This window comes from Labrus mixtus, chromosome 4, assembly GCF_963584025.1.
Source record: "Labrus mixtus chromosome 4, fLabMix1.1, whole genome shotgun sequence".
Classification (NCBI taxonomy): domain Eukaryota; kingdom Metazoa; phylum Chordata; class Actinopteri; order Labriformes; family Labridae; genus Labrus; species Labrus mixtus.
Window position 1 is genome coordinate 14114626 of NC_083615.1, and position 22870 is coordinate 14137495.

Consider the following 22870-nt stretch of genomic DNA (forward strand, 5'->3'; position numbering starts at 1 on the left):
AATACACCCAAGAGATTAAAAAGAAAAATCATTCTAGATTACGTAAGGACAGGGAAGTAGACATTAGCAAAAATCGTCCTTAACTGCAGGAATAAAATAAATCAACCCTCTCTGAATATCCTCAACCAGACCTGAGCCATGCCGAGCCCCCATTTGCCAATTGCATTCATGACTCTGATGTCGCGCACTTTAAACCCACTGACTCTGCAGTAATCTGGTTAGAGATGGAAGCTCTTATGTGTCTTTGTCTCTTTCACTTTCAACTACTTGTCTTAACAATAGAAATATATATCTTAAATAAGACAACAGAAAGTGAAAAAAACAATGACAAGATGCCCTCTGAAATCCCTAAACGTATTTAAAGGTCGAAACCCCAGTGGATCGAACCCCAGCTGGTCCGGAGTGTATTTGGTATCTCTTTGTGGCAGCACTGAGCTCTCCTCTATATTACTCCAGCATCAATCTCCCTGCACCCATCTGACAGGTTACACGATTAGGGGGAACCCTAACGTCATCCTCACCATGCAACGCTCATTCATCACCATCAGCTCGGCTGAAAACGATTCATCACTCTGATGAGATGAGATCCGTAATGCAATTGGAGCGTCATGATATCATACAATGATATGCAGTATAAACAGGTGAAGAACGTAATAATTACAGGGGGGTGAGAATATGTTTGAGATTTTTTGGATTCTATGAGAAATCTGAAAAGTAAAAGCTGCTGGTTTTAAGTCATAACTAAAAATAAATCTGAAAAGGATTTGTACTCACGGTTCAGAGACTTTACTGCACAATGCTGCTTCTGCCCATCTGGTTCGAGCAGAGTTCCATGGAAAACACATCCGAAGTGACCTGCAGGTTACAACAAGACGCATTAGTCTGAAGTATTCAGTATCAGTGACTTATAGTGCTCCTGTTTAAACCTGTAAGGACCTTCAAAATACCTCCAGCCCACACAGAATAAGCCTCTAATTAGAGAGAAAGACTGTAACGAGTGACTCATGAAATGCACCACTTTGCGATGTCATTGCTGTTAATACGTCAGGGTGTTAACCAATTATGAAATGTTTTATTGCTTAAAATGAGTTTCATCTTCCAAAGAAAATCCTACAACTCTCCATGCCGGGGATGTCATGAGTCATCACCAAGTGATATGATTTTCCATTGTAGCAAAAAGATCCCCCTACCAAGCAATCAAAAGGAGTTATTTGGAAAGCTTGGCCAAGCTAGGGCAACCATTACTGACACTCCGCTTTGTTGGGTGGGAACTCTGCCACTGCATCTCCTTAAAGTCAGCTTTTGTTCTGCAGACTATTGTTTTCCAGTCGAGTCAGGCTGGACAAAAGGTGACATCCTTTTTGGCCACTAGGAGTGACTTTACTAGCGTGGTGCGTTCCATTTACCTCGGAAGTCTAATGTTGGAGCTGAGAATGAAGTCACACCCTGAGTTAACCTTGTTTCAATTGCAAGTTGGCAAAAACAAACAAGCAACAAGCAGCATTTTATTTGTCAAGCTAACACCTGGCTATTACAACATACTACGTTAAAGTTTGGGAGCAAAAATAAGATGACAAAGATAGAACTTGCACGATACTATCAATGTGACAGATTTAATTACACAACAAGAGGACTAGGTTTCTAATAAACAAAATAGTTCCAGCTTTAACGTTACTGTTGATGCACGTAGCATCCATGTTGGATTTTAACTTGAGCTACTGAAGGTTTTTTTCAGAGTTTCCAATTTGGAATTCCAACTTCAGGAGGGTGTTCCTGAAGACGTATCAGACAGGTAACTCACAATTTCCGACTTCCTAGACCAATGAAACACACCACAATTCTATATTGAAGAAAACCAGAAACTACTGAATGAAACGATGAGGTAATTAGAGAGATGTTTACTGAGGTAAAAATTAAAGGTAGAAGGATTATTTTCTCATAGATTTCTTTCAAATTGTAATCTTTTCTTTGTGTGCAACCAGTGGAGTTGCCCCCTGCTGGCCATTAGCGAGAATGCAGGATTATTTTACCTTTGAGACCCAGAACATTCGCCCAAGTCATAGATAACTTATAAACACAACTTAAAAACATTTACAGTGTTAAATGTCATGACACTGTGATGGCTTTCTAGAAGCCCTGAAGCCCGAACCGAATAGACACCAGACATCAAATTTAGATGCATCATTGATGACACTACAGCACCAACATCTGTACCTCATCACATCACATTAAAAGCGTACGTACATTTAATTTGGCAGCTGAGAAGCCCGCTGAGATCGCCTAATCAGATACCAATTCCTGGAATGAATGAACTTTCCTGGCTAACAAACCTGAATGTGATTCTGATTACATCCAAGTAAGCAAACAACGGTTTTCTAAATCATGCCCATGAATGGTAACATCTGTATTGCACCATCTGAACAATAAAATCTGTTTGCAGGAAGATACTGAAATCCATTTCTGGAATTTTTGCCTCGAGTATCTTTCATTTTAATCTTGGCTTCTCAACATTTTGATTAAGATCTTGCTTTCTGCCAGATGGCTCCATGATCACAGCAGCTCCAGAAATCAGATGAAAAATGAGTCTCATATTTTAAGCAGAAGCATCAAGGTCATTTCATTTAGTTATGCGATGTTTTATGCAGACAGTTGTTTTCTCCATGTCGAAAACAATTATGTCTGACTCTTGTACGTGTCTAGCTTGTTTTCCTGTCACAGCTAATTCAGATGATCTTAAATTACCATCATTCTCACACTAAATCTGCCCCCTCAAGTAACCCAGGATGAAGCTGTATTCATTAATACCCCCACAAGCTAATAGCCTGCGCTAAACCCCCTTGAGTTATTGTGCTTTTTATTGAATTATATCTCTTAAAGACAGGAGGGCTTGCCCCAGACTGCAAGGGGTGTAGGAATAAAATGAGCGTGGCGCTCTCCTATCACGTCCCCGCAGATGGCTTATAGTGTTGGATTACGTCTCCAAACAATTGGTGCGGGGAATACTAGCTGTGAACAAATCATCCTACGCCTCTTTAAAAAAAATCCTTCCTCCAAATCCAGGCCCCTTTCTTGAGGGGATAATTCAGCTGAAGGGGGGCCGGAGGGGTTTGGGGTCTTTCTCCTCAGTATGTTGAATTTGATCAGTGGGTCTGACCCGCCTACTTTAACAGAATAATGAGGTGATTTTTGTGTCTGCATGTCAAGCTTGTGGTTGGATAAAGCTGCAAATGAAGCCCTTTATGGGCGACTTTAGCTTTTGTAGAGCTCTGCATAAATCCCTGAGATGGCTGCATGATGGTATCGCTCCCCATCAGCTAAAATCCCACCATGAATGTTTGAAAAGAACAAAAAGCTTTATTGTTTCTCTTGTGCAGCACTTAAAGCTCCTGTGACGAGTATTTAGGTGGTTATGAAACAGACTGGAAAACAATATTGAGGCTTCTAAGTGACCTACAAGAGTAAATAAAAGCATCAGCAGAAAGATCGATGGTTTCTAAATTGTAGATTTTAATGCTTTTATCCCCTGCCGCAGAGTAGGGGTCAAACAAGCAGAAACAGCCTTTGTTTACATTTTCCACAGCAAAGACTCACAGTGAGTGATATATTTGACAGTTAAAAACAAAAAAGATGAGATCTTTCACCAGAAAACAGTACTTACATTTGTTCAGATCAAGATCAGCAGAGAAATTAAAGGTACTGTTTTTTATACCTCACAGGAGCTTTAAGGTCAGAAGTTAGATGTTTTTTTTTAGAGGTTGATGAAGAAGGGTTTTGTTTTTCGATAAACTAGCTTCATTTCTTAATGCAAATTACCTTTTTTAGTTCAAACAATTTGGGGGTGTAGGAATGAAATAATAGAGTAAAGTATGTTTATTTTGTGGGGCTCTATGTGCTTTTTGTAGAGACAGGGCAGTTGATAAGAGTAGGAAATCAGGGAGAGAGTGGGCAATGACATGCAGGAAAGGAGCCAAAGGTCCGATTTGAACCCGGGCCGCCAGCTTGGAGGACTACAGCCTCCGTACATGGGGCTCACGCACTAACCACTACGCTACCGCAACCCAAGTAGGGTATATTTTAAAGTTTTTGGTTTATATGGATCATAGATATATCAGTTTTAGGGTGTATGATTTCAGTTATGATAAGGATTTAGCAGCAGAGTGTAGAATGCTATAAACAATGCTAGGGCAAATCTTATTAAAGGTGTCATCGTGTAGCTTGTTTAGAAGAGTGTTGGACTCTAGAGTGTTTCAAAAAGACCACAGTACTATCAAATTAAATAAATACTATGAGACCTAGAAATATGATATTCCAAAACGATCTATTCTAACAATAAAGACAGTATCGCTGTGACTGACCTCTGCCGATGACCTGGTTGAGGTGGAGAAGCAGATGCTCCCTGGCGATAACCACATGCTGCACCTCGGTCAGGAGGTCTGGGTGGAGGCAGGACGGGTCGATGTGGACCGAGGCCATCAGCAGCGGTGACACCAGCTCGCCCTCCATTCCCAGACCAATCCCTCCTCCCAGAACTCTCAATCGGGGAGACAGCAGCTCCCCGTTTCCCCCGTAGACAGGAGCAGCCGACCGGCATGTCTCTGGCCTGTCTGTGCCCTGATCTGAAGGAGCAGAGGAGATGAAGGAGGTCAAAGATCAACAACTGTATCAGAAGAATCTCCAGGGGTCAGGGTGTGTTACATGATCAGAAAGTGAAGCCTACAAAGGCCGAGGGCAACATGACACTGTGATGGAGCACGGCTAGAAAAACAAAGTTTCTGATTTCTTCTCTGATGCTGTTAGTGGAAGAAAAAAAAGAACCTTCAGACTTTAAAAAAAGGAAATTTTATCCAAAATAGACTCACCAGACGACAGAGAGGACTTACAGACGTGGGGTAAGTGGTTGGAGCAATTATCAACCAAATATAAGCTTCAGACACAGATCATGCACCACTACTCTCCCTGAGGACAAGCATTAGTTCAGTCTACCTTCTCACATTTTGCCTTTTAAGTCAGTTTTCAGAAGCAAGAAAATTGCTGAGCCCATCATACTTAGGATCATGATACATGGAGCCCCCCTCACGCCCTAAGGACTCAAGCTGAGGAAACTTAAACCACAGGTGACTCTGAAGACAACATCCACGTTTTGACAACTTATTAGCTTCCAGAAGACAGTCTCTCCAATATGGACCATGTCTCATAGGAATTTCAGCTTTGAAAAAAAATACAACGTGACAGTTTCTCAAGTAGGGGTGCCATCCTTTACCATTCAACAGGAGGTTGAGTGACAAGTCCAAGGCAGAATGTGAAGAAATGGTTTCTTTTCCACCTCAGGGTCATCTATTGGAACCAAAATTTGCATGACCTCCGACCTTTTTTATTTGAAAAATTGTTCAATTTCTTGTTCCAAAAGTCAAACTGGGTTTAAAAGGCTGCACACTAACAAAACAGTTATCATGATTGACACAGTTGGTTCAATAGTATTCATCAAAATGTACCACAAGGCTACTGGTGTTAGTTCAGAACTAATAAGGCATGCACTGCTAGCGTAGCATTTAGCCCCAGAGGGAGGGAAGCAGGTAGATGAGAGGGAGGGAGGGGTGGAGGGGTTATGGGGGTAGGAGAATGACAGGGAGGGGCTTATCTGGTTGACGTACCCTCCAGCAGGTTGGTTCTATAGTCGACTGACTCGTGGGAGACCATTTCGTTAGTGGGGCTGACGCTCCTCGCATTAGCCAGCCTGTCCAGATGCTGGATGTGACCCCGGCCATCAAACCACACCTCAGACAGATCTAGAAGGAGAGGGAGGGAGGAGGAAGGAAATGGTAGAGATATATAACGGGATAAGATGCACGTAGAAGGTAAAGATGAAAGTGAGAGACAGGTTGAGCAGATAGAAAGGATGGGATGGAGAGAGTGGGGGGATTAAGAGAAGAAAAAAAGATAAAAGATGAGGGAGATTGAGAGGTGGGGGAGAGAGGAGAGATTTACTTAGGAAGGCAAAGCAGTTCACCAATGCGCCCACCACTCACAATCTTCCTTTAAACCCACCAGGCAAACAAATCCCAGCATAAACACATGCATACACGTAATGAAAAAAAACAACACACTATGCAAATGTATTAAAACTGACAAAAAACACACTTTGCTTTAGTGACCTTTTTGCTCGACTCTGCAGCTGCAGAGTGTTGTATAATGAAGTTAAGTAAAAGCCTCTTTTAGACTCCTTAAAAACAGATTCACTCTCATATTAATATAAGAGTATTAGGGCCAGGCATAAGGAAAATAAATGAATGGAGGGACAATGTCTGATTCATCCTAAAGTCAAGCTGTTTGCAGATGATATTCTGCTCTTTGTTTCAAATGTCTGAGACCTGTAGGTGAATACAATACTGGTGACATTTTTTTTTTTACTTTGACCCTATTCTTTACATTTCTACTTCAAATTGTTGTATCAAGAAAAAAATGTTATGGGAGATGGAATATTCTTAACTTTGTTGCTGAAATACTGAGAATAAAGCTGCAAAACCCTTTCAATGAATATAGAAGTATTTACCCCCGATTTGTTAACTTAATTGGCAATATTACCACTTTATATTTAACAGGCAAAACAAGAGATGACATCCTTATCATCTAATTTCTTCCATACAGTTTGCCTAAATTCTCGTCACACATGTTTTTTTTTATTTGTAAGCATTTAATTTTGACAATCTTATTCCTGTTACTGACTACTACTGGTACCTTTTCATTGCAAAGTATTTCAAATTCACTAAATTTTTAAATATTCCTTCAAAAACTTCAATAAATGTGACCTGACTGAAGAGTCTGCTCAACATTAGATTTCAAAGCTTAACAAAGGATTGTGAAATCAACACATCAAGTTTAGGATGTGGCAGAAGTGAGCGGGCCCACTGACTCTTCCCACGACCTGATATCTCTGCTCTTACCATCAATGTGTTTGTTCCTTCTCCACATGAGCAGCGAGGCCAGCATCAGCAGCAGCAGGCTGACACACACACAGCCCACGATGAGGCCTGTGTAGTCCTGCTCCTGAGCCAGCATCACCTTGCCCAGATGCCTGATGGAGTCCGCCTGACGCCACTGAAGGGTGAGAAGTTAAGTGCATTTTAAATTAAAAGAATCATTTCAAGCAAACTATCTTTTCTCTTCATTGAATAACGTAAGGTTTACTAAGAGGGGGCTGGCCGAGTGAAGGCTCTAACACTAGATATTCAACGTCATACTAAATTCAAGTTTACGTTCAGCTTTGGGGTCGTCTTCATATTGCAGAAATGTCACTGTCAAAACTTTTAGAGACTTAACACGTAGGCTTTTTCCTGATCAACAACACCACTGTATGCATAACACTCCAGCAATGTCATGCATGCATACACAAGCATTTAACCCGCATGAAACTGGCATTCACACACATGGTATGCAGTAACATACACACACATACACACACACACACACACTCACACACACACACACACACACACACACACACACCGCCTGTTGCCTCGGACTGAAGTCAGATTACATCGGTGATATAGCCTCTGCCATTATTAGGTTTAGTGGAAATGAGCTTTCTACTGCAGATGGGAAACTGTGACTCTGGGATATTTGAATGTGTGTGCTGGTGTTTGGAGCTCTGGGTTATTGTCTGACCGCTTCCCCCCACACCCTGTGATAACGGCTCGTCCTCTGAAGGCCAGTCTGCAAGTCAACAGTGAGGACGTTGATAATGTGTTTGGAGCACGCCGCTGCCTCACCAAAATGTGACACTTGGATATTATTTTTTTAAGAATGACACAAGGGGCGTCTGGAGATCAACATCTAATATCAGTTTGTTCCAGAAAGGTTTTTCTTATGAAACATCTTATAACCTGCAGGTATGTTTGGAGGATATTTGTTTAAAGGACATAAGATAAGAGCAGCATTGTATTGCACGGTAAAAATAAATATTCTGAAAGTTTATTAAAGACTGTTTGACCACTGACACAACCACCATTTCCTCTTAAAGTTACTGTTTAATTCTTAGATAAACACAACTTTGAATTTTTGAAATGTTTCTGATTCCTGATGTGAGTCACACAACTTAAAAAATGACTCCGCACTATCAGTCATTAATAGAAGACTGTATGTGTATGGGTGTGACTGTCTTTACTCGATGTCCCCTTCTGGTGACACAAAGGATGCTTGACTTACACCCGAGTGACGAGACAGCTGGATGCTGAGCCCTCTCACTCAACACACACTGTGTAATAAATTCTCCCTGAGCTGCTTTTTATACACCATAGGAATGTGGTGCTTTCCATGTATTTCCCACAGCGCCCAATATGGCCGATGCCAGATCTACCGTGCTGACTCATACAGTTGCATTTGCCTGTAACCTGGATACAGAAAATGTAAATATTTAAACTACTTCCATAAAAGTACATTTCTGAGGTTCAAGTTTTTTCTAACCAAGTGATATCAAATATAAATATATGTAATATATCACAAGAATTCACGAGTTACTAGGTCTAGGACATTCTCGATCCATCCACCATCACTGTGAGTTATGTTGTTGCTATGTGCCAATTAGCCTCCTCCTCCTCCTCCTCTTCATCCTTCTCCTCCTCCTCCTCCTCCTCTCTCTTCCTCCTTCTCTCTCCTCAGGAGCAGGTGCTGTGATTTGTATGATGCCTTTTTATTGTTAAAGTTCCCACTGTGAGCATGAAAACACAAACAGTGGTGACTTTTCAAAGAAATGCATTAGAAGAGGATTTATCTTCTTCATTTGATGTTTGATACATTATCTCAGTTTAGACAGAAGCTTCTCTCTCACACATGATCATTCTCGGCTCACAGGAATATTTGTGCTATATTTTGCACATAAACTGTACTTTAAAAAGTGTGATTTTTTTTTACTTTATTGTAGAGCTGTCAGCATGAACGCATTAGACTTTAGACTTTATTGTCCCCAAGGGGATACAATCAAGGTCCCAAATCCACGCATTACATTTCTGAATCACATTAATCTTATTGTTGCTTTAGGTGCACCGTAGTGAAGTGGTTCCTGCTCATGCAGAGATGGAAAATAACGACACTACTGCGCCTTAGAAAATAAAACTGCTATTAATTTCTTTCAAAATAAAAGCAGTTTTTTTATATCCAAACAGGAAGTTTAATACTCTCAGTTTACGACAATACCGACCCCCGCTGGTCTGCGTTCACATTAGTAACATCGTTCTGTACCCGAGTACATTTGTATATGTACGCAGTCCGATACAGCAGGTGGAAGTATGCACACAGTTGGTTTGCAAATCCGCCAAGAAGCAGAAAGACGAAGAAGCAACCATGGCAACCACTCGCAGGCTGCTAACTGTGGATGTTTTAGTTATTTCTGAGACGCCAACAACGACCCTCTACCTATGTTCAAATCTATCGTGCAGCTCAGAGGATGAAATGGGCTGTGCTGCTTAGAATTAAATCATATAGCGGTTCAAACCTGGGTCGTCCACTTGGAGGACTATTTCCGCTGTGCATGAGGCGCGTGCACTAACCTCAAGGAGTTTCTTTAAAGTGATTGAGGGACATGGACAAGAAAGATCTCTCACCTATGTTTGAAACCAGTTACTTTTTAAACTATTCCAAGAAGTTTCTTTTGTTTTTAAGAAAATTGGCTAGGGATTGTACATATTTACAAACAGAGTTTGAAATGTTAATTATAATTTATGATTCAGCACATGTATGACCACATTATACTCACATATTGAAAAAGCAAACTGATCACACACCCTTGTGATCGTCACTTCAAAAAGGACAATGAGCTGACTCGATGACACCTTAATTAAATTAATCACATCATCATTGAACAGTTAAACACACCCTGTCACACAAACACACGTGCACACGCACACACACAAGCACCACTTCAAACACACAACGCTGTCATCATGCTGGGAAGTCAGATGTATGTGTGTTTTGGCAGTATTAATATAGATCACAAAGCTCTACCCAAGACAAAGAACAAACACAATCTTTTACTCCTGAGTCTGACGTAAAATCAAGCCGCATGTGTCTGCAGGTGTTCCTCACCTCCACCTGCAGCTCCTTGGCGGTGGTAGCCTGCAGCTCAGTGGGAACAGTGCACTCCAGAGTGTTTCCAACCAAAATCAGACTCTCACAGCTGTGATTGGAAACGGTCAGAACCTGACACTTCATCGCCTCCCTGTCCATCCGGTCACCCTGCAGATGAGGTAGAGGAAAATGAGGGTGAGAAAAAGGAAAATAAAAGGAAGTGGAGAGCAGAAAGGTAAGGAGAACAGATTGAGAGATGGGGCGAAAGGAAAAAGGAGAGACATATGAGATTAGAAGTTGCGAATGATTCAAGGTTGACCTGCGGAACATTAAAGAAACAAGTTTTTACAGTTGAAGGTCTGTGTGTCCACAAAGTAGATGAAAAAAGGTATTTTTTGCCTTTCTGTTTAATGCAAAACCAAACCCCATTTCTCTGCCCACATGAGTCTCATGTTCAACATGTAAGACGTCCACATATCAGTGTTTCAACGAATTTGGCAAACTGCAGACATCGTGTGAACAATCAGCAAAGGAAGGGTCATTTTGAGGATTTGTTTTCACATTGGTTTGCCGTGCTGTTTCTCAAGCATTTCTGTGTACAATAACACAGCAAAAGAACAAAAGTGAACACACTGAATGACAGAATCTGAGCTGAGTTAGGGTCTTCTGTACTGCTGATTAAAATCATGGTCTTTTAGGGGTCAGTTTTAGTTTGTACAATTGAAAGATTAAGTTGTACGGTCATAATGGGCCTTTATGGTGCACTTTCTTAAAAAGATTGACACTTAATTTAAAGGTCCCATATTATGCTTTTTCTGGTTTTATATGCCCTTTAGTGTGTTTTCCAAGTGTCCTGTGCATGTTTAGGCACATCTATGTGCAAAAATTCAAAGTCCGCGGAAACGCGGCTTCTCCTACCTCCTCCTGTTAGCTGCAGCATTAGCTGCATGTAACGCTCGGTTCTAGCCCCCCTCGATAAAAATGTGTCAGTCCGGCGTCATTGTCAGTGTGAGATCACTGATCTCAGCCCATTGGCTCGTTGTGGCAAGCCCCGCAGCTCATGTTGAAATTTCCGAGACGCGTGCTGAGCAACTGACCAATAACGACAGAGCGGATCGGCAGACCAATCAGAGCAGACTTGGCCCACGTGGGGTCTAACAGTGTGGGCTCAACAGAGTGCAGCTGACGGACTCAGAGCGTAGAGGGAGCAAGGAGGAGCAGTACATGAAAACAGACACTTTTTTTCGGACTTTAGCTATTGTGAACGTACAAAAATAGGTACATAGATTAAATATACAAACCCCAAAAAGGGCATAATATGGGCTCTTTAAACAAAAAGACAAATTACATTGCAAGGTCATTTTTTTGAGGCATAAAACACAGTCGTTTGCATGAAGATATAAGTGGAAGAAGATGCTAAAAGCTGGTGAAAATGGTGAATGGTGAAGATGGAGGGGGGTCTTTGAGGGGGCCCAGAGTACATTTGTTACCGAAGGTCTCCAAAGGAGTTTTATGTGGCACTGTAGTTTGGTAGAAATCAATCATTGGCCACATAAAGTATGTTTTATGCAACTTACCTTTACAGCTTCTAAACTATTCACAGGACTATAATAAGGCTTATGACAGACACGGCTGAATGACAAAAAGGCACAGCTATGATATTCTAAAGCCAAATTTTGGAAGCAAACTCATAGCTCGTTTTAAAAATGATTGGAGTTCAAAAACAATAGCGTTTAAAATGTATTGTAAAAAAAGTGTAAAAAAAGTGAAGTAAATGAGGTACATCGGGTTTTGGAGGCATGAGTCGCATGTTGGCAGAGTTCATTATGACTCATACTGACCGAGAGTACTGAGCATGAACTGAGTGTGCTGATATGAGTAACACACAGCAGCTCACTCTAGTGGCATGAACTCTAGGCGAGATGACAACAAACACCCCCACTGAGAGTTAACGGGAAGCAAACAAAAGCAAAAACTAAATGTGAGTGTGCGTAACAGAGTTAATGAGTGAGTGAGTTCTGTTTGACTGGAAGCTGTGAAAAAGAACAACACGGCCTAATTTGTCCTTTTTTCTTCCACTCTTGGGCTGTTTCTTTGTCCGTGGCTTTCTTGTCTCATTCATAAACACACTTGTTTGAGTGCAGCAGAACGCCATAAAGAGAATCATCGCATTCCTTGCGTGACAGCTCAGGATTTTCCAATTTGACACAGAGTCGAGGCTCGCACCTGTTCCTGCACTCTCTCTTTCTTTCTCTCTCTTTCTCTCTCTCTCTCTCTCGCACGCTGCACACAAACCACTTCTTCACCCACTCACTTGCAATTAGGACACACACAAAGAACTAGATCTTCAGATACATGCTATCCTCATTCAGTGTCTTCTTGCACTGTAGGCGTGACAGAGCTGTACACATACAGCTGAGACAAATTATTAAACGTTACCAATAAAACACCTCTTCAAATAAAACTTTTAAGGCAATAATTGGATGTGAAATGCGTCTTAGTCTCCTGTGAAGTGATCGGCAACGATAAGAACCTGGCCATAAGCCAAAATCAACAGCCATGTTCCTCCGTGTGCCGTCTTACTGGTGCAGAGCTGTCAGTCAGAGCAATATGTCTTTATTTGTCTGTTATTTGGGGGTTAGAATTAACAGTTGCCGCTAAATGAGCCAAGCATTTGCCCTTTGACAGAGATTATCATAGGGCAGGTTTATCACATGGCAGTAAAGTCAGTAAAGCTTGTTTGAGTGAAATGCATGGTACCATCCCCCCTGGGTAAAAACTGGGGATATGTCTGGGATAACAGGGGGGGGGGGTTGAAGGTTGGGTTGGTGGTGGATTTAGCACTAGGGCCAAGGTCACGTCTGGGAAAAAGAGAGAGAAGCAGAAAAAAAACAGCCAGGATCCCACCAGCTGTTACAAACCATCGAGCTGCAGTCAAAAAAATGGACTGAAAGAAACAAGGAGAAACATGTATTTCATTGTGTTCCTAAAACAGGCTCTTGGGGATGTGATGCCTTGTTTGAAAAGCGGCATTAATATGTCAAGAGCTTTGACCTCGGCAGCTAGAACAATGCAAGTCAGCAGAGAGAATACATAGAGAGGTATAGCAATGGAGGAGGGATGAAGGGTGTAAATGATGGGAAACAGACCCCACTTCCTGTTTTTCTTTCAGTATTGTTTCCTTCCCAACTTGACCTGTACCATGGGCGGATACATACGTGTGAATGGGTGAACTGGGATGCAAAGTGCAGAATGAAAATCAAGCTACTTCCAAAGTGTGGATTCATCTCATTCAGTAAATCCTTTACTTCAAATGGACCAGAGTGAAGTTCAGAAGTGCACTGGTGTTTAATGGCAAGTATTTCATATTGTTCTTATTAGCTAACAGCTGGTGAGCCAAAAACCCTTTATGGGCCCAAACCTCTAGAGGAAGTCCACGGTCCACCAACTACCACTCCATCCATTTAACAGTTACTCTGAGTCTGACACAACATTTCAGATATAGCGCAACAACATGTGAAAACGTAATTGTGCACTTAACTACTTGTTTTTACAAACTGGGCTTGCTAAATAAAGGAGGCATGATCCAGAGGATGGTGGACTACAAACGTATGCCTGTCATTTTAAATTATGTCACACTTTGAAAAGTAATGTTGGCTAAGATGTCGCCAATTGCAAACATGAGCTATCAAAGGGTGGCATTGTGTTATGAAATGAGTTGTTTTACTTTAAATGATGGCCACATGTCGCTCATAAGTTTCACTACTCCTTGTATTTTTAGTTGCAGATCAATGACAAAGCCATTAAATGATGAAAAATCATATAACCTTGATTTCAATTAAACATTGGCAATTAAATTGCATCTAAATTTCCCAACCTGAGCGTGGTGTCACATAAAAATCCGCCAAGCGATTAAGATCTACGAGAAACTTAATAGAGCTGATGACTGAATATGTGAACTTTGGTCTTACTTTGAGCTCCACAATGCTTTTGTTGTCCTTGGAGGTGAGCTTGGGGTCCTGAAAGAGGGGGTCCTCCACATAAATCAGGTCCCACTGCTCTGTGGAGTAGCCGTCCAGGACAAACGCCACCTTGGTGACCATGGGCGGCTGCAGAGCGAGCTTGACCAGTGAGGGTGTGGTGCACTGGATGGATGTTCGGTTCTCACCGTACACACAACTCTGTGTAGGAGAGGAAAACAGACAGACGAAGAAGGAACAGGTTAGAAAAATCAGAGAGGTCAACAGGTCTCTAAGTCATGAACACATCAAGTGTTTATTACAACCTTTATTAAGTTGTCGATGTTGTCTCATCTTTACAAGCATGCAGGGACTTATGGGTGACATGAGAACAACTAAAAAGAGCTCGACCATATGCAGTTCCCTACGTTGTACAACCAAAAAAAAGAACGACAAACCATCTTTTACCGCTCAAGGTTTTTTTGTGTCTTGCTTTTTCCTCAAAGAGAATTTTTTTTATATATTTTCCATTGTCTTGTTTACCAAACTGGAATACCTCAAATAATGTCATATATGCCTCACGGATGTACTTCTTTGCATTTTGACCGTGCACAAACAGTATCACATTTCAAGCGGAACAGATCTACACATGGATCTGGGAACCACTTGTTTGTATGAATCCAGATGGGAGGGCCAAATTGAGATTCTAATCAGATTCATAGAAAAAAATAAAGAAATTGTCAAAAGTACTGTGATCCCTTACAGAGCTGGTCTGTGCTGGTCTAGCTATGGCCATCTACTGACTTGACCTTTTCACATTTGTAGTCCTGATTTCTAAAGAATTTCAGGAGGACTGTCTCTGAAATGCTCCTGATCTGGTTGTATAGCGGGACACTATCCCTGTCTGACAAGAGGGGGTCTCCTCTCCTCTCGCTATAATGAGAGCATTTGTCGTTATATCAATACGACGTGTAGTATTTCAATAAAACATTACACAACAGTTTAATTACGAGCTCATGCTGATCGCATCGGCCGCTTGCGCAGAGTCTACGATCGTGCTCTGATCTCAGGATTGAGGTGAATTCTCCTGATTATATCCTAATGTGTTCTCACTTCAGCTCACTCAGACTTCATGTAGAAAAAATAGAGGGGCCTGGCAAGAGAAACTTTGAATCAAGTCAAGAGTGAAAATTTGTTGCTGTTTTTCAGGAGTTTTTCAGGAGTTTTGTGACCATGTGAACAAGGCTTTTGTTTATTTTCCGATGCCTCAAATGAAAATTTTAAATTGAACCATCAATGACATAAATCAAGTATCAAACCTAAATCTAACTTCAAGCTTATCTTACACACACACACACAGCACTATGAATGTGCATATAGAGGTTGAATACTTAACCTCTCTGCGTTACTATTTACATTACAAACAGCTCCCGCCACATCTTTTCTCTGTTACAATGTACTGTATATACTACAGCATGCAGTAATCCAGTAATCCTTACTTTGGCAGTTTCTATTATACTCAACACATTATATGAGACACCGCCTGTGTTCAGCTGCTGCAGTGTTTACACGCATATCCTGAGGGCACAACAGAGTTGTATCCCCACGTTAGATTCAGCCCGTGTAGACTTCACAGCTTTTGTGCTCAGACCTCCTGGTGAGAGACGGGATTCTGAGAAAATACCTTAAGACCTTTTTTATTGAGGCGTGGCAGAGTGCATGTGTGATTGAACGGGCACAAAGACGCCGAGATTGATGTCTGTGTTTACATTGGTAAAGATCACATTAGGGTTTGAAGAGGCTTAAATGAGCTGCTTAGAGTTGGACTTGATGTTCTAGGTTGTTTGTTAGTTTTTTGTATAATCTTTTTTTAAGCATTGCAGTTATTGCAGCATGCACTGTTTCAGGAGGTAGAGCCCCAAACTCTTAAGAGGAAATAAACATGTGCAGAATATGTTAAATATTAAACTTCCTGAAGCTATAACCAGCATGCTCATGTGCTTGAAACTGCAAGAATGATCTTTGCAGTCAGCGTTGTGATTTTATTTTTTAAGAGTTCAGTCCTCCAGAATGTTTGGATGGCAAACACAGTTGACTTTAGCGCAATTTGCTTTCATCTACTGGCCCATGACCGAATGTTGTTACAGTTGATCTACATGTTGTTTTCTTATGATGTTTGAAAAGCTTAAACAACATAACAAAAGGTCTCAACTGGAGTGTGGAACACGTGGACAGGTGGGATTAAACAGCTGCTGTAAATCAAGAGATTTAAATTCAAAGTTATTAGGCTGGGTGGCACAAACAGGGATTAATTTTTTAAATCTCTTATAAAATATTGTCTTAACCTTTGTTTTATTTGCACCATTATCAAAAAGTAGCACAGAAAAAAACACGATTGATATCCTGTTATTTCAGCTTTTACTCTTAAAATAAGTATGATTCAGTTGCACCGAAATTTTAAAGAAGAATGTGACACATTTTACACTTAAATATACTGAAGCAGAAATCAAGTATATCCTCTGTAAATGTCTCTGAGTCATGACTGTCGACAATGAGTGAGAAGCGCGAGTCCCTCTGGCTGTGTTGTTGTCAGCACCGTGTTAACATCATGTTAACATGGATGGGATGGCTGACCCCTCCCCTTGCATAGAAATGTTTAAGTCAAGGACTAGAGAAAAGAAGGAAAACATTCTCACTGGTAATTTGAATGTCATGTAAGCGTTTTCAGATAACGGTCATTCATATTCAATGTGAAGCTACGAGCTAACTAAAGTGTGCTAACATTAGCCCGGCTAACACAACAATGCAGGCCACAGGCAATTACAGCTCAAGCCAAGGAAAATTTTGTACGCCGTTTGCACTAAACTCCTTGGCGTGAACTCAAGTGGAGGGGTTGGAGGTGTGCCACTGGAGAGCGGAGGCTTCAGAATAGCGGAATTGTAGCCAAACAGCAGTTTGTTTTAGTTTCTTGCTGGTGCTCAAGGGCGACATCTACTGGATCAAAAAGTCGCACATTCCTCCTTTTATATTTAATGAGGTGTGTGATCCAGGCCTAAGTTTTTATTCTTAACCTAATTTTGGTAAACTCTGATGAGAATGTATCTTGGATTAAATTGATTTTTGTTGTTGAAACCCAGCTGAAGTATTTTGAAGAATTAGGTTAAGTGTCAATAAGCAACATAACACATGATTGCAAAATCCTGTATCAATAAAGGCTCCAAATCCAGTAAAAACAAAGTGTTTTCAAACTCACACTCTTACACAATGTAGTACACGGTGCAGTTGCTGAGCTGAGTGTGGGCGGTTATTTGTTGGAGGGGAAATGGGCTCTGAATAGGGGTGTAACTGAGATTAGGATTTTGGGCAACATTCCCACAAACATGAAATCAATAAAGCAGCTAAGAGGGATATGGAAAAGAAGGAGTGTGCGACAGCTGTTGTTGACATAGTTGATGCAGTAATGGGAGCAGTTAAGAGGCGAATAGTGATAAAGTTGTCTTTCATCCCCTTTTCTGTCTGTCAATTTGGCAGCCACCTCCTTTTATATTTCCAGGCAGACTCCAGAAATAATGTTCCATATTAATGTGGTTAACCTGAGTAGATAGTAAAAGGTATTTGTTTTTTTTATATATATAGGGATCCTGGTTTATTTATGATGTAATCCAAATATCAATTTAAAGCCGTTAAAGTGTCAAACGTGGCATGATATTCCTCCACACAGGTGCACTCAGAACAAACCCGACTCGTTTGGCACCGTGCTGAGAGATCGATGTTGATATTTGCTCTGTAGTGCGTGTGTTTATCTTTTGGGCTACAAAGGTACATGTGTCCTTGAGTCAGTATCCCATGAGGACAGGAGGCAGCAAAAGATCAATGTGCCTCTTGTGACCTTTGAACACAACAAATTTGCACTGTTGTTTACTGAGTGGTAGCATTTGGAGTCCTTTAATTGACTAGTTTGCCATGCATGGCTGACACACACAGTCCTTTAGGCATTGATGGGGTCTGTTTGTTCCTCAAACGTTTATCTTGTTGCTTTTGCAATGTCTTAAGCCACTTATTAAAACAATTAGTTGCACTTTCTTGTTGCAAAGATTTCATTAGGTTCAGATGACAGACTGTATGAAACATGGACACATTCTAAGTGGCTTCACTGGGAAATAAGAAAGAATGGATCCCCGATAGATAGATAATAAGACCCTAAGAAGCTGGGAACTGCTGCACTGTGTATCATGCCTTGAAAAGTTTGTTATGATCCCCCCCCAAAAAAAATCTGCTTTAAAAGACTTCCAACACATTGAATTTTATCGGACTCCCCGGAGAGTCATTCCTGCAGTAGCAGCAGCAGCAGCTCTGTCAAAGCGTTACTTAAACTTCCTCATACACTTCCCAATCTGACTCCCCAGGGAGCTCTCACAGCCCAGATGGACACACACAAACACGTACTCAAAGTTTCGGCCAATTGCAAACACTCCAACTATTTTAAACACACATTTAAAACACACATGCATGACTGTAGAATGTGTCCCTGTGTGTGACTCTGGGTCAAGCAATCCAATTAACCTCCGCCCCTAAAGTCTGAAAGGGACTACTGAGCAACCCCCCACCCTTAACCCCTCTCCCAGGAGTGTGACTAAAGGAAAAATATCCTGTGAATTAGTGGAAATCTCAGTCAGTTTCATTGTTCACTGGATGTCTCCTCTTATTTGCGGGAGAGGACATGAAGGGTCTGTAGTTTGGGAGCAGCTGTAAATACAATCAGTCGGGGAGCCGGGCAGAGAGCGGGCCGAGAGGTTTACTGTGGGGGTGATGAGAGAAACAGCGATCCCTGAAACCTCCGCCGTCCCTGAAGTATCATTAGTGTAACGGCCTGCGAAAAAGCCAAGTCACAACGGAGCTCCCACGTACAAAAGTGCTTGTCAAATCTAGAGTGATTGATGTCAGTGGGGTTTTCATGCTGGTTCCTATCACGCTGCGTTGCGTTATTATTTGCTTTGGATTTTAACATCCGTGCCTGTGCTTGCTATCTTTTAGGTTTCAATTTCAATACGTCTTCTTTTGCATGAATCTTTGCTTCTTGTAAGTGCAAATGTATACTACTTCTCTACTACTACTCCTGCAAACACTGCAAGTTTGATGTGTTCATATAACAACAGTCACCTATTTCCTTTAAAGGGATACTTCACCCATTTGCATTATGCTTTGTATCATTAGAAACCTGGAAGTATCTTTTGAATGGTCGTGCATCCCGCCAACATGGGAGCTATGTTAACAAGCTCTATGGAGAAAGTTGATTCGAACCGACAATGACAGAAAGTATGTTTCATCTTCAAACTGATATGGATGAAGCCGATTTTGAATGTTCGTGGCTATCTCTACGAGCCGCAATATAGCGATGAGCGATATGGCTCGAGCTGGGGCGGAGCTGTGCACTCTGGGAGTTGTTGTCTTTCATCCACAAGCCAAAAACACACTTTCTGCCTTTTCTCGGTCAAGAAGGCACCAACTTCAAAATGTATTTCACATTTCTACTACATGTATGACCCAATGTCAATACAGACTCATGTTTCAACTGGTGAAGTATCCCTTTAAGCAGTGATGCATTTACACAAATTCTCACCACCTCAGCTTGACTACAGTCTTTGAAGTCTGCTGACAGAGGGGAAAATGTTACTCATTCACCTTCCCTCTTTGCTACCCCAGATGTAGGGGATTTGGGAAAGAAAAGGGGGCGTCATGAGATGTTCAGGTGTCAGCTGCAGGGATTCAACCCACTGGGATGAGACAGGAGGCGGAGTCTGACGTGAATCAAGGCAATTTGTGAATGCAGGCAACAGGTGTCTGGCTACGGTGACGCATCAATTTAAATCAAGCTGTCTGTGACGTCGCAGCCCGGCAGAGCAAGAACTCTGCTGCTCCGTTGTTGTTTTGTGAGCGAGCTATGAAAATGTACAAATCACATTTTTTGTTGTTTTCTTTTGTGTATGTGCAGCCCCCCTCTTGACTTTGTGACCATGCCAGCTTCAGATCGTAAAAAGAAACATCTCTTTCATGTTGTGGGAAAGCTGAGATTGGCTGAGACCAGGCTTTACTCGAGATCTGAGAGGCAGATATCAAGTCAACAACGGGTGTTTTTTTTTTTTTTTTCCCTTTTTCATGCTCCGGCTCCAGCTGAGACCCAAGAAACCTTTTCTGTTGACTTTAAGAAAGTCGTGGTTTCCTCTCACTAATCTGCTTTGGTGCGAGGATCTTATAGATCCCTGATTTCACACATTTCATCAACTAAAAACTAAACTGAACCTCATTCTGCTGCTGTGGCTTCTTAACCGATCGCACGGCTGACGTTTAGGTTTATGAACGCAGCAGCTCTGGAGGCATGACAGACTGGCTCACATTACCCAGATTGCCGTTCCACCAGCGGTGGAAACCTCTGGGAAGTCTGTTGGTGAAAGAGCCGTGCCTCTATTTTGAAGGGTTAAGACAATAAGACACTTATACTGTCCCTTCCCAGGCTCAGCCTTAACTCATCCCGTTTACTGGAAGGAATTTAACAGGCGACAGCTGGGGCCCTACAGGGCATGATCCCATCCTAAATCATTAGCCTTATTTTATACAGACTGCTCACTTCATGCTCTCCGTCTTTCCCTCTCTAAGAAGCCTCTTTTTGTTTTCCTATCCTCTCTGCTCTGTTATTCCAGTTAAAGATGAACAATGAGCTAGCGGGGCAAGGGGTTGGCTTCAACAAGTCACCCTACTGCCATCTATTCTTCAGATCCTAGCACAGTAAGAAGGTTAATGGCAAAGGTTTTCTTCCAATTTGCATGGTTTCAAAGCCAGTCACAGCATGTGTCATCAAAGTGCATTGAACCTTGACTACCCTTATGCTAACTCACCATACTGTAGCATCAGGTAACACAATTTAACACACTAAGCCTCTAAGATTACAGCAAGTAAACTAAGCTGTAACTTTCATGCACTTTTCAGAATAATCCACGAGTGGAGACTTTTTTTGGGGTTATTTATCGTTTTTCTTAGAAGTTACTTTTTTCATTACAAAGGATATAATAAATGGTTCACAGCGAATACTTTGCTGTTGCTGATTGGCTGACTGATGTCCTCTTAAACATAGTTTCAGGGCGTTTTCACATCACGAGGTTTCGGACCGTGCCCGGGCACGATTGCTCCCCCTTCACTCTCCCTCGCTGGTCTGCGTTCACATTAGTGACATCATTCTGCCCAAGTCTCCAGAATAAATCATAAAATGGCCTTATTGTATCGTCAGACATTAAGGTCACATGCTGTGTTGAAGTGCTGGCTTCTCAGACAAAAATGCAGCAGCCAGTATGTCCTCCTTCTAAGTTTAGATTCTGGTCCAAAATGGTCTTTGAATTTTTTGAATTTGGACTGCACTACCCATTTTAAACTCTACTTGTCAGAGTTACATATTGCTCCTTTAAGTTATTATCGTCAACTTTTAATAATAAACCTGATTTTAGAAGTCTTCAAGCTGTGTCTGTTCACACTATTTGTGTGTAACAAAGCGTAAGGTCCCCAGAGACCAATCGACAAGTGACCTGAACACAGGTCAATGACCAGGGAAAGGGAAACTGAAAGATGAGACTTTGCAGGGACTGTGTGTGTGTCTTGATGTCCATTTGTGTGAGACAAGGAATACTAAACCAGAGACACTGAGGACCGACAGAAAGATCAGAGATACAGGGATAGAGATTGGTTGGAGAATAATTGAGATAAGAGTGTTATTCCAAGAGAGTACACGTTCAATTTCAGAGTCTTTATGTATGTATGGGTGTGTGTGTGTGTGTGTGTGTGTGTGTGTGTGTGTGCGCGTATGTTTACCAAGCGCATTATCATCTCCTGACTGGACCTGCAGCAGCGTGTGCCTCAAGATGACAGATAACATCACTACAAAGCACTGCTTGTCCTCAAACCGCCTCCCAAAAGCAAACATCACACACATACGCTCAGAGTAAAACACACCTTTTCTGTGAAACACGGGCTGTTTGTTTGTTATGACTCACTGAGAAAGATGTCATCTCACAAAGAACAAGCACTTTTAACAACCTGCTTCTCATCACCTTCAGATACAAAGTGTTAAAAGTTGAAAAGTAGATAGAATAGATAGATCGAATAGATCGAAAATGAAGAGTTCTTAACTTCTGTTTCAAAAGGTTAAAAGCTACTTTGCCTTTCTCAACATGTCCTCCGGGGGTTAAATGACTCTTTTTCATGGAGAATTTTGTGCAGTTCAAGCAGTTAAAGAACTGCTCCATTTCTCTCCTTTCTTTCAAATGATGTGGTATCATTTTTTTTTTAGCAGCAACTGCAATGAAACCTAAGCTGTGAGACTGTTCTCCTGGTGCACCAGAAGAGTGGATCAGCAGGTCACTAGGTTCACATAAAAGGGAGACATGGTGGGTAGTTAAACCTAAGTAGTTCTGCACAACACTAGCAAAAGATGTATTGTTGTCTTCCCCTTTGTGCTAATCGTTTGAGATCCATATTCTCCCATGACGTTTTTAAATTCTGGTTTTAAAAATGAGCCAAAAGAACGGAGACAGAGTTTGTAATCCCTAACTCTTTGTTTCTTCCTTGCACTATATTTACAAAAACTGACAATGTTTAAAGGACATTTCTACAGAAGCGTTCTGCTAAATATCTCACATTTAAGAATGATGTTTTTATTAAGAAGTACAAATCTAATCAAGTTTTCTGAATTAATGTAACCAATAAAAACTGGTCTTCAGACACTTGACAATGACATTAAGCAGCCCTTTGTTTATTTGAAAATCTAACTCTTCCTGAATTACAATGTCTTAGATGTAGGTCCTATA

General features: G+C 41.4%; 1 protein-coding gene across 2 annotated transcripts in view; it reads right to left on the bottom strand.

Moving 5' to 3' along the window:
- met (MET proto-oncogene, receptor tyrosine kinase) overlaps positions 1–22870 on the bottom strand; it is a 75678-nt gene that overhangs the window by 8355 nt on the left and 44453 nt on the right. For both annotated transcript variants that reach the window (XR_009672946.1, XM_061035975.1), the window contains exons 11-16: positions 14031–14240; positions 10078–10227; positions 6942–7095; positions 5652–5786; positions 4356–4616; positions 775–855 (exon numbers count right to left, since the gene is read on the bottom strand). Coding sequence is in view for 1 of the 2 variants with exons in the window: in XM_061035975.1 (XP_060891958.1) it covers positions 775–855; positions 4356–4616; positions 5652–5786; positions 6942–7095; positions 10078–10227; positions 14031–14240 (991 nt within the window). In the remaining variant the exon portion in view is untranslated. The remainder of the gene's footprint in view (positions 1–774; positions 856–4355; positions 4617–5651; positions 5787–6941; positions 7096–10077; positions 10228–14030; positions 14241–22870) is intronic.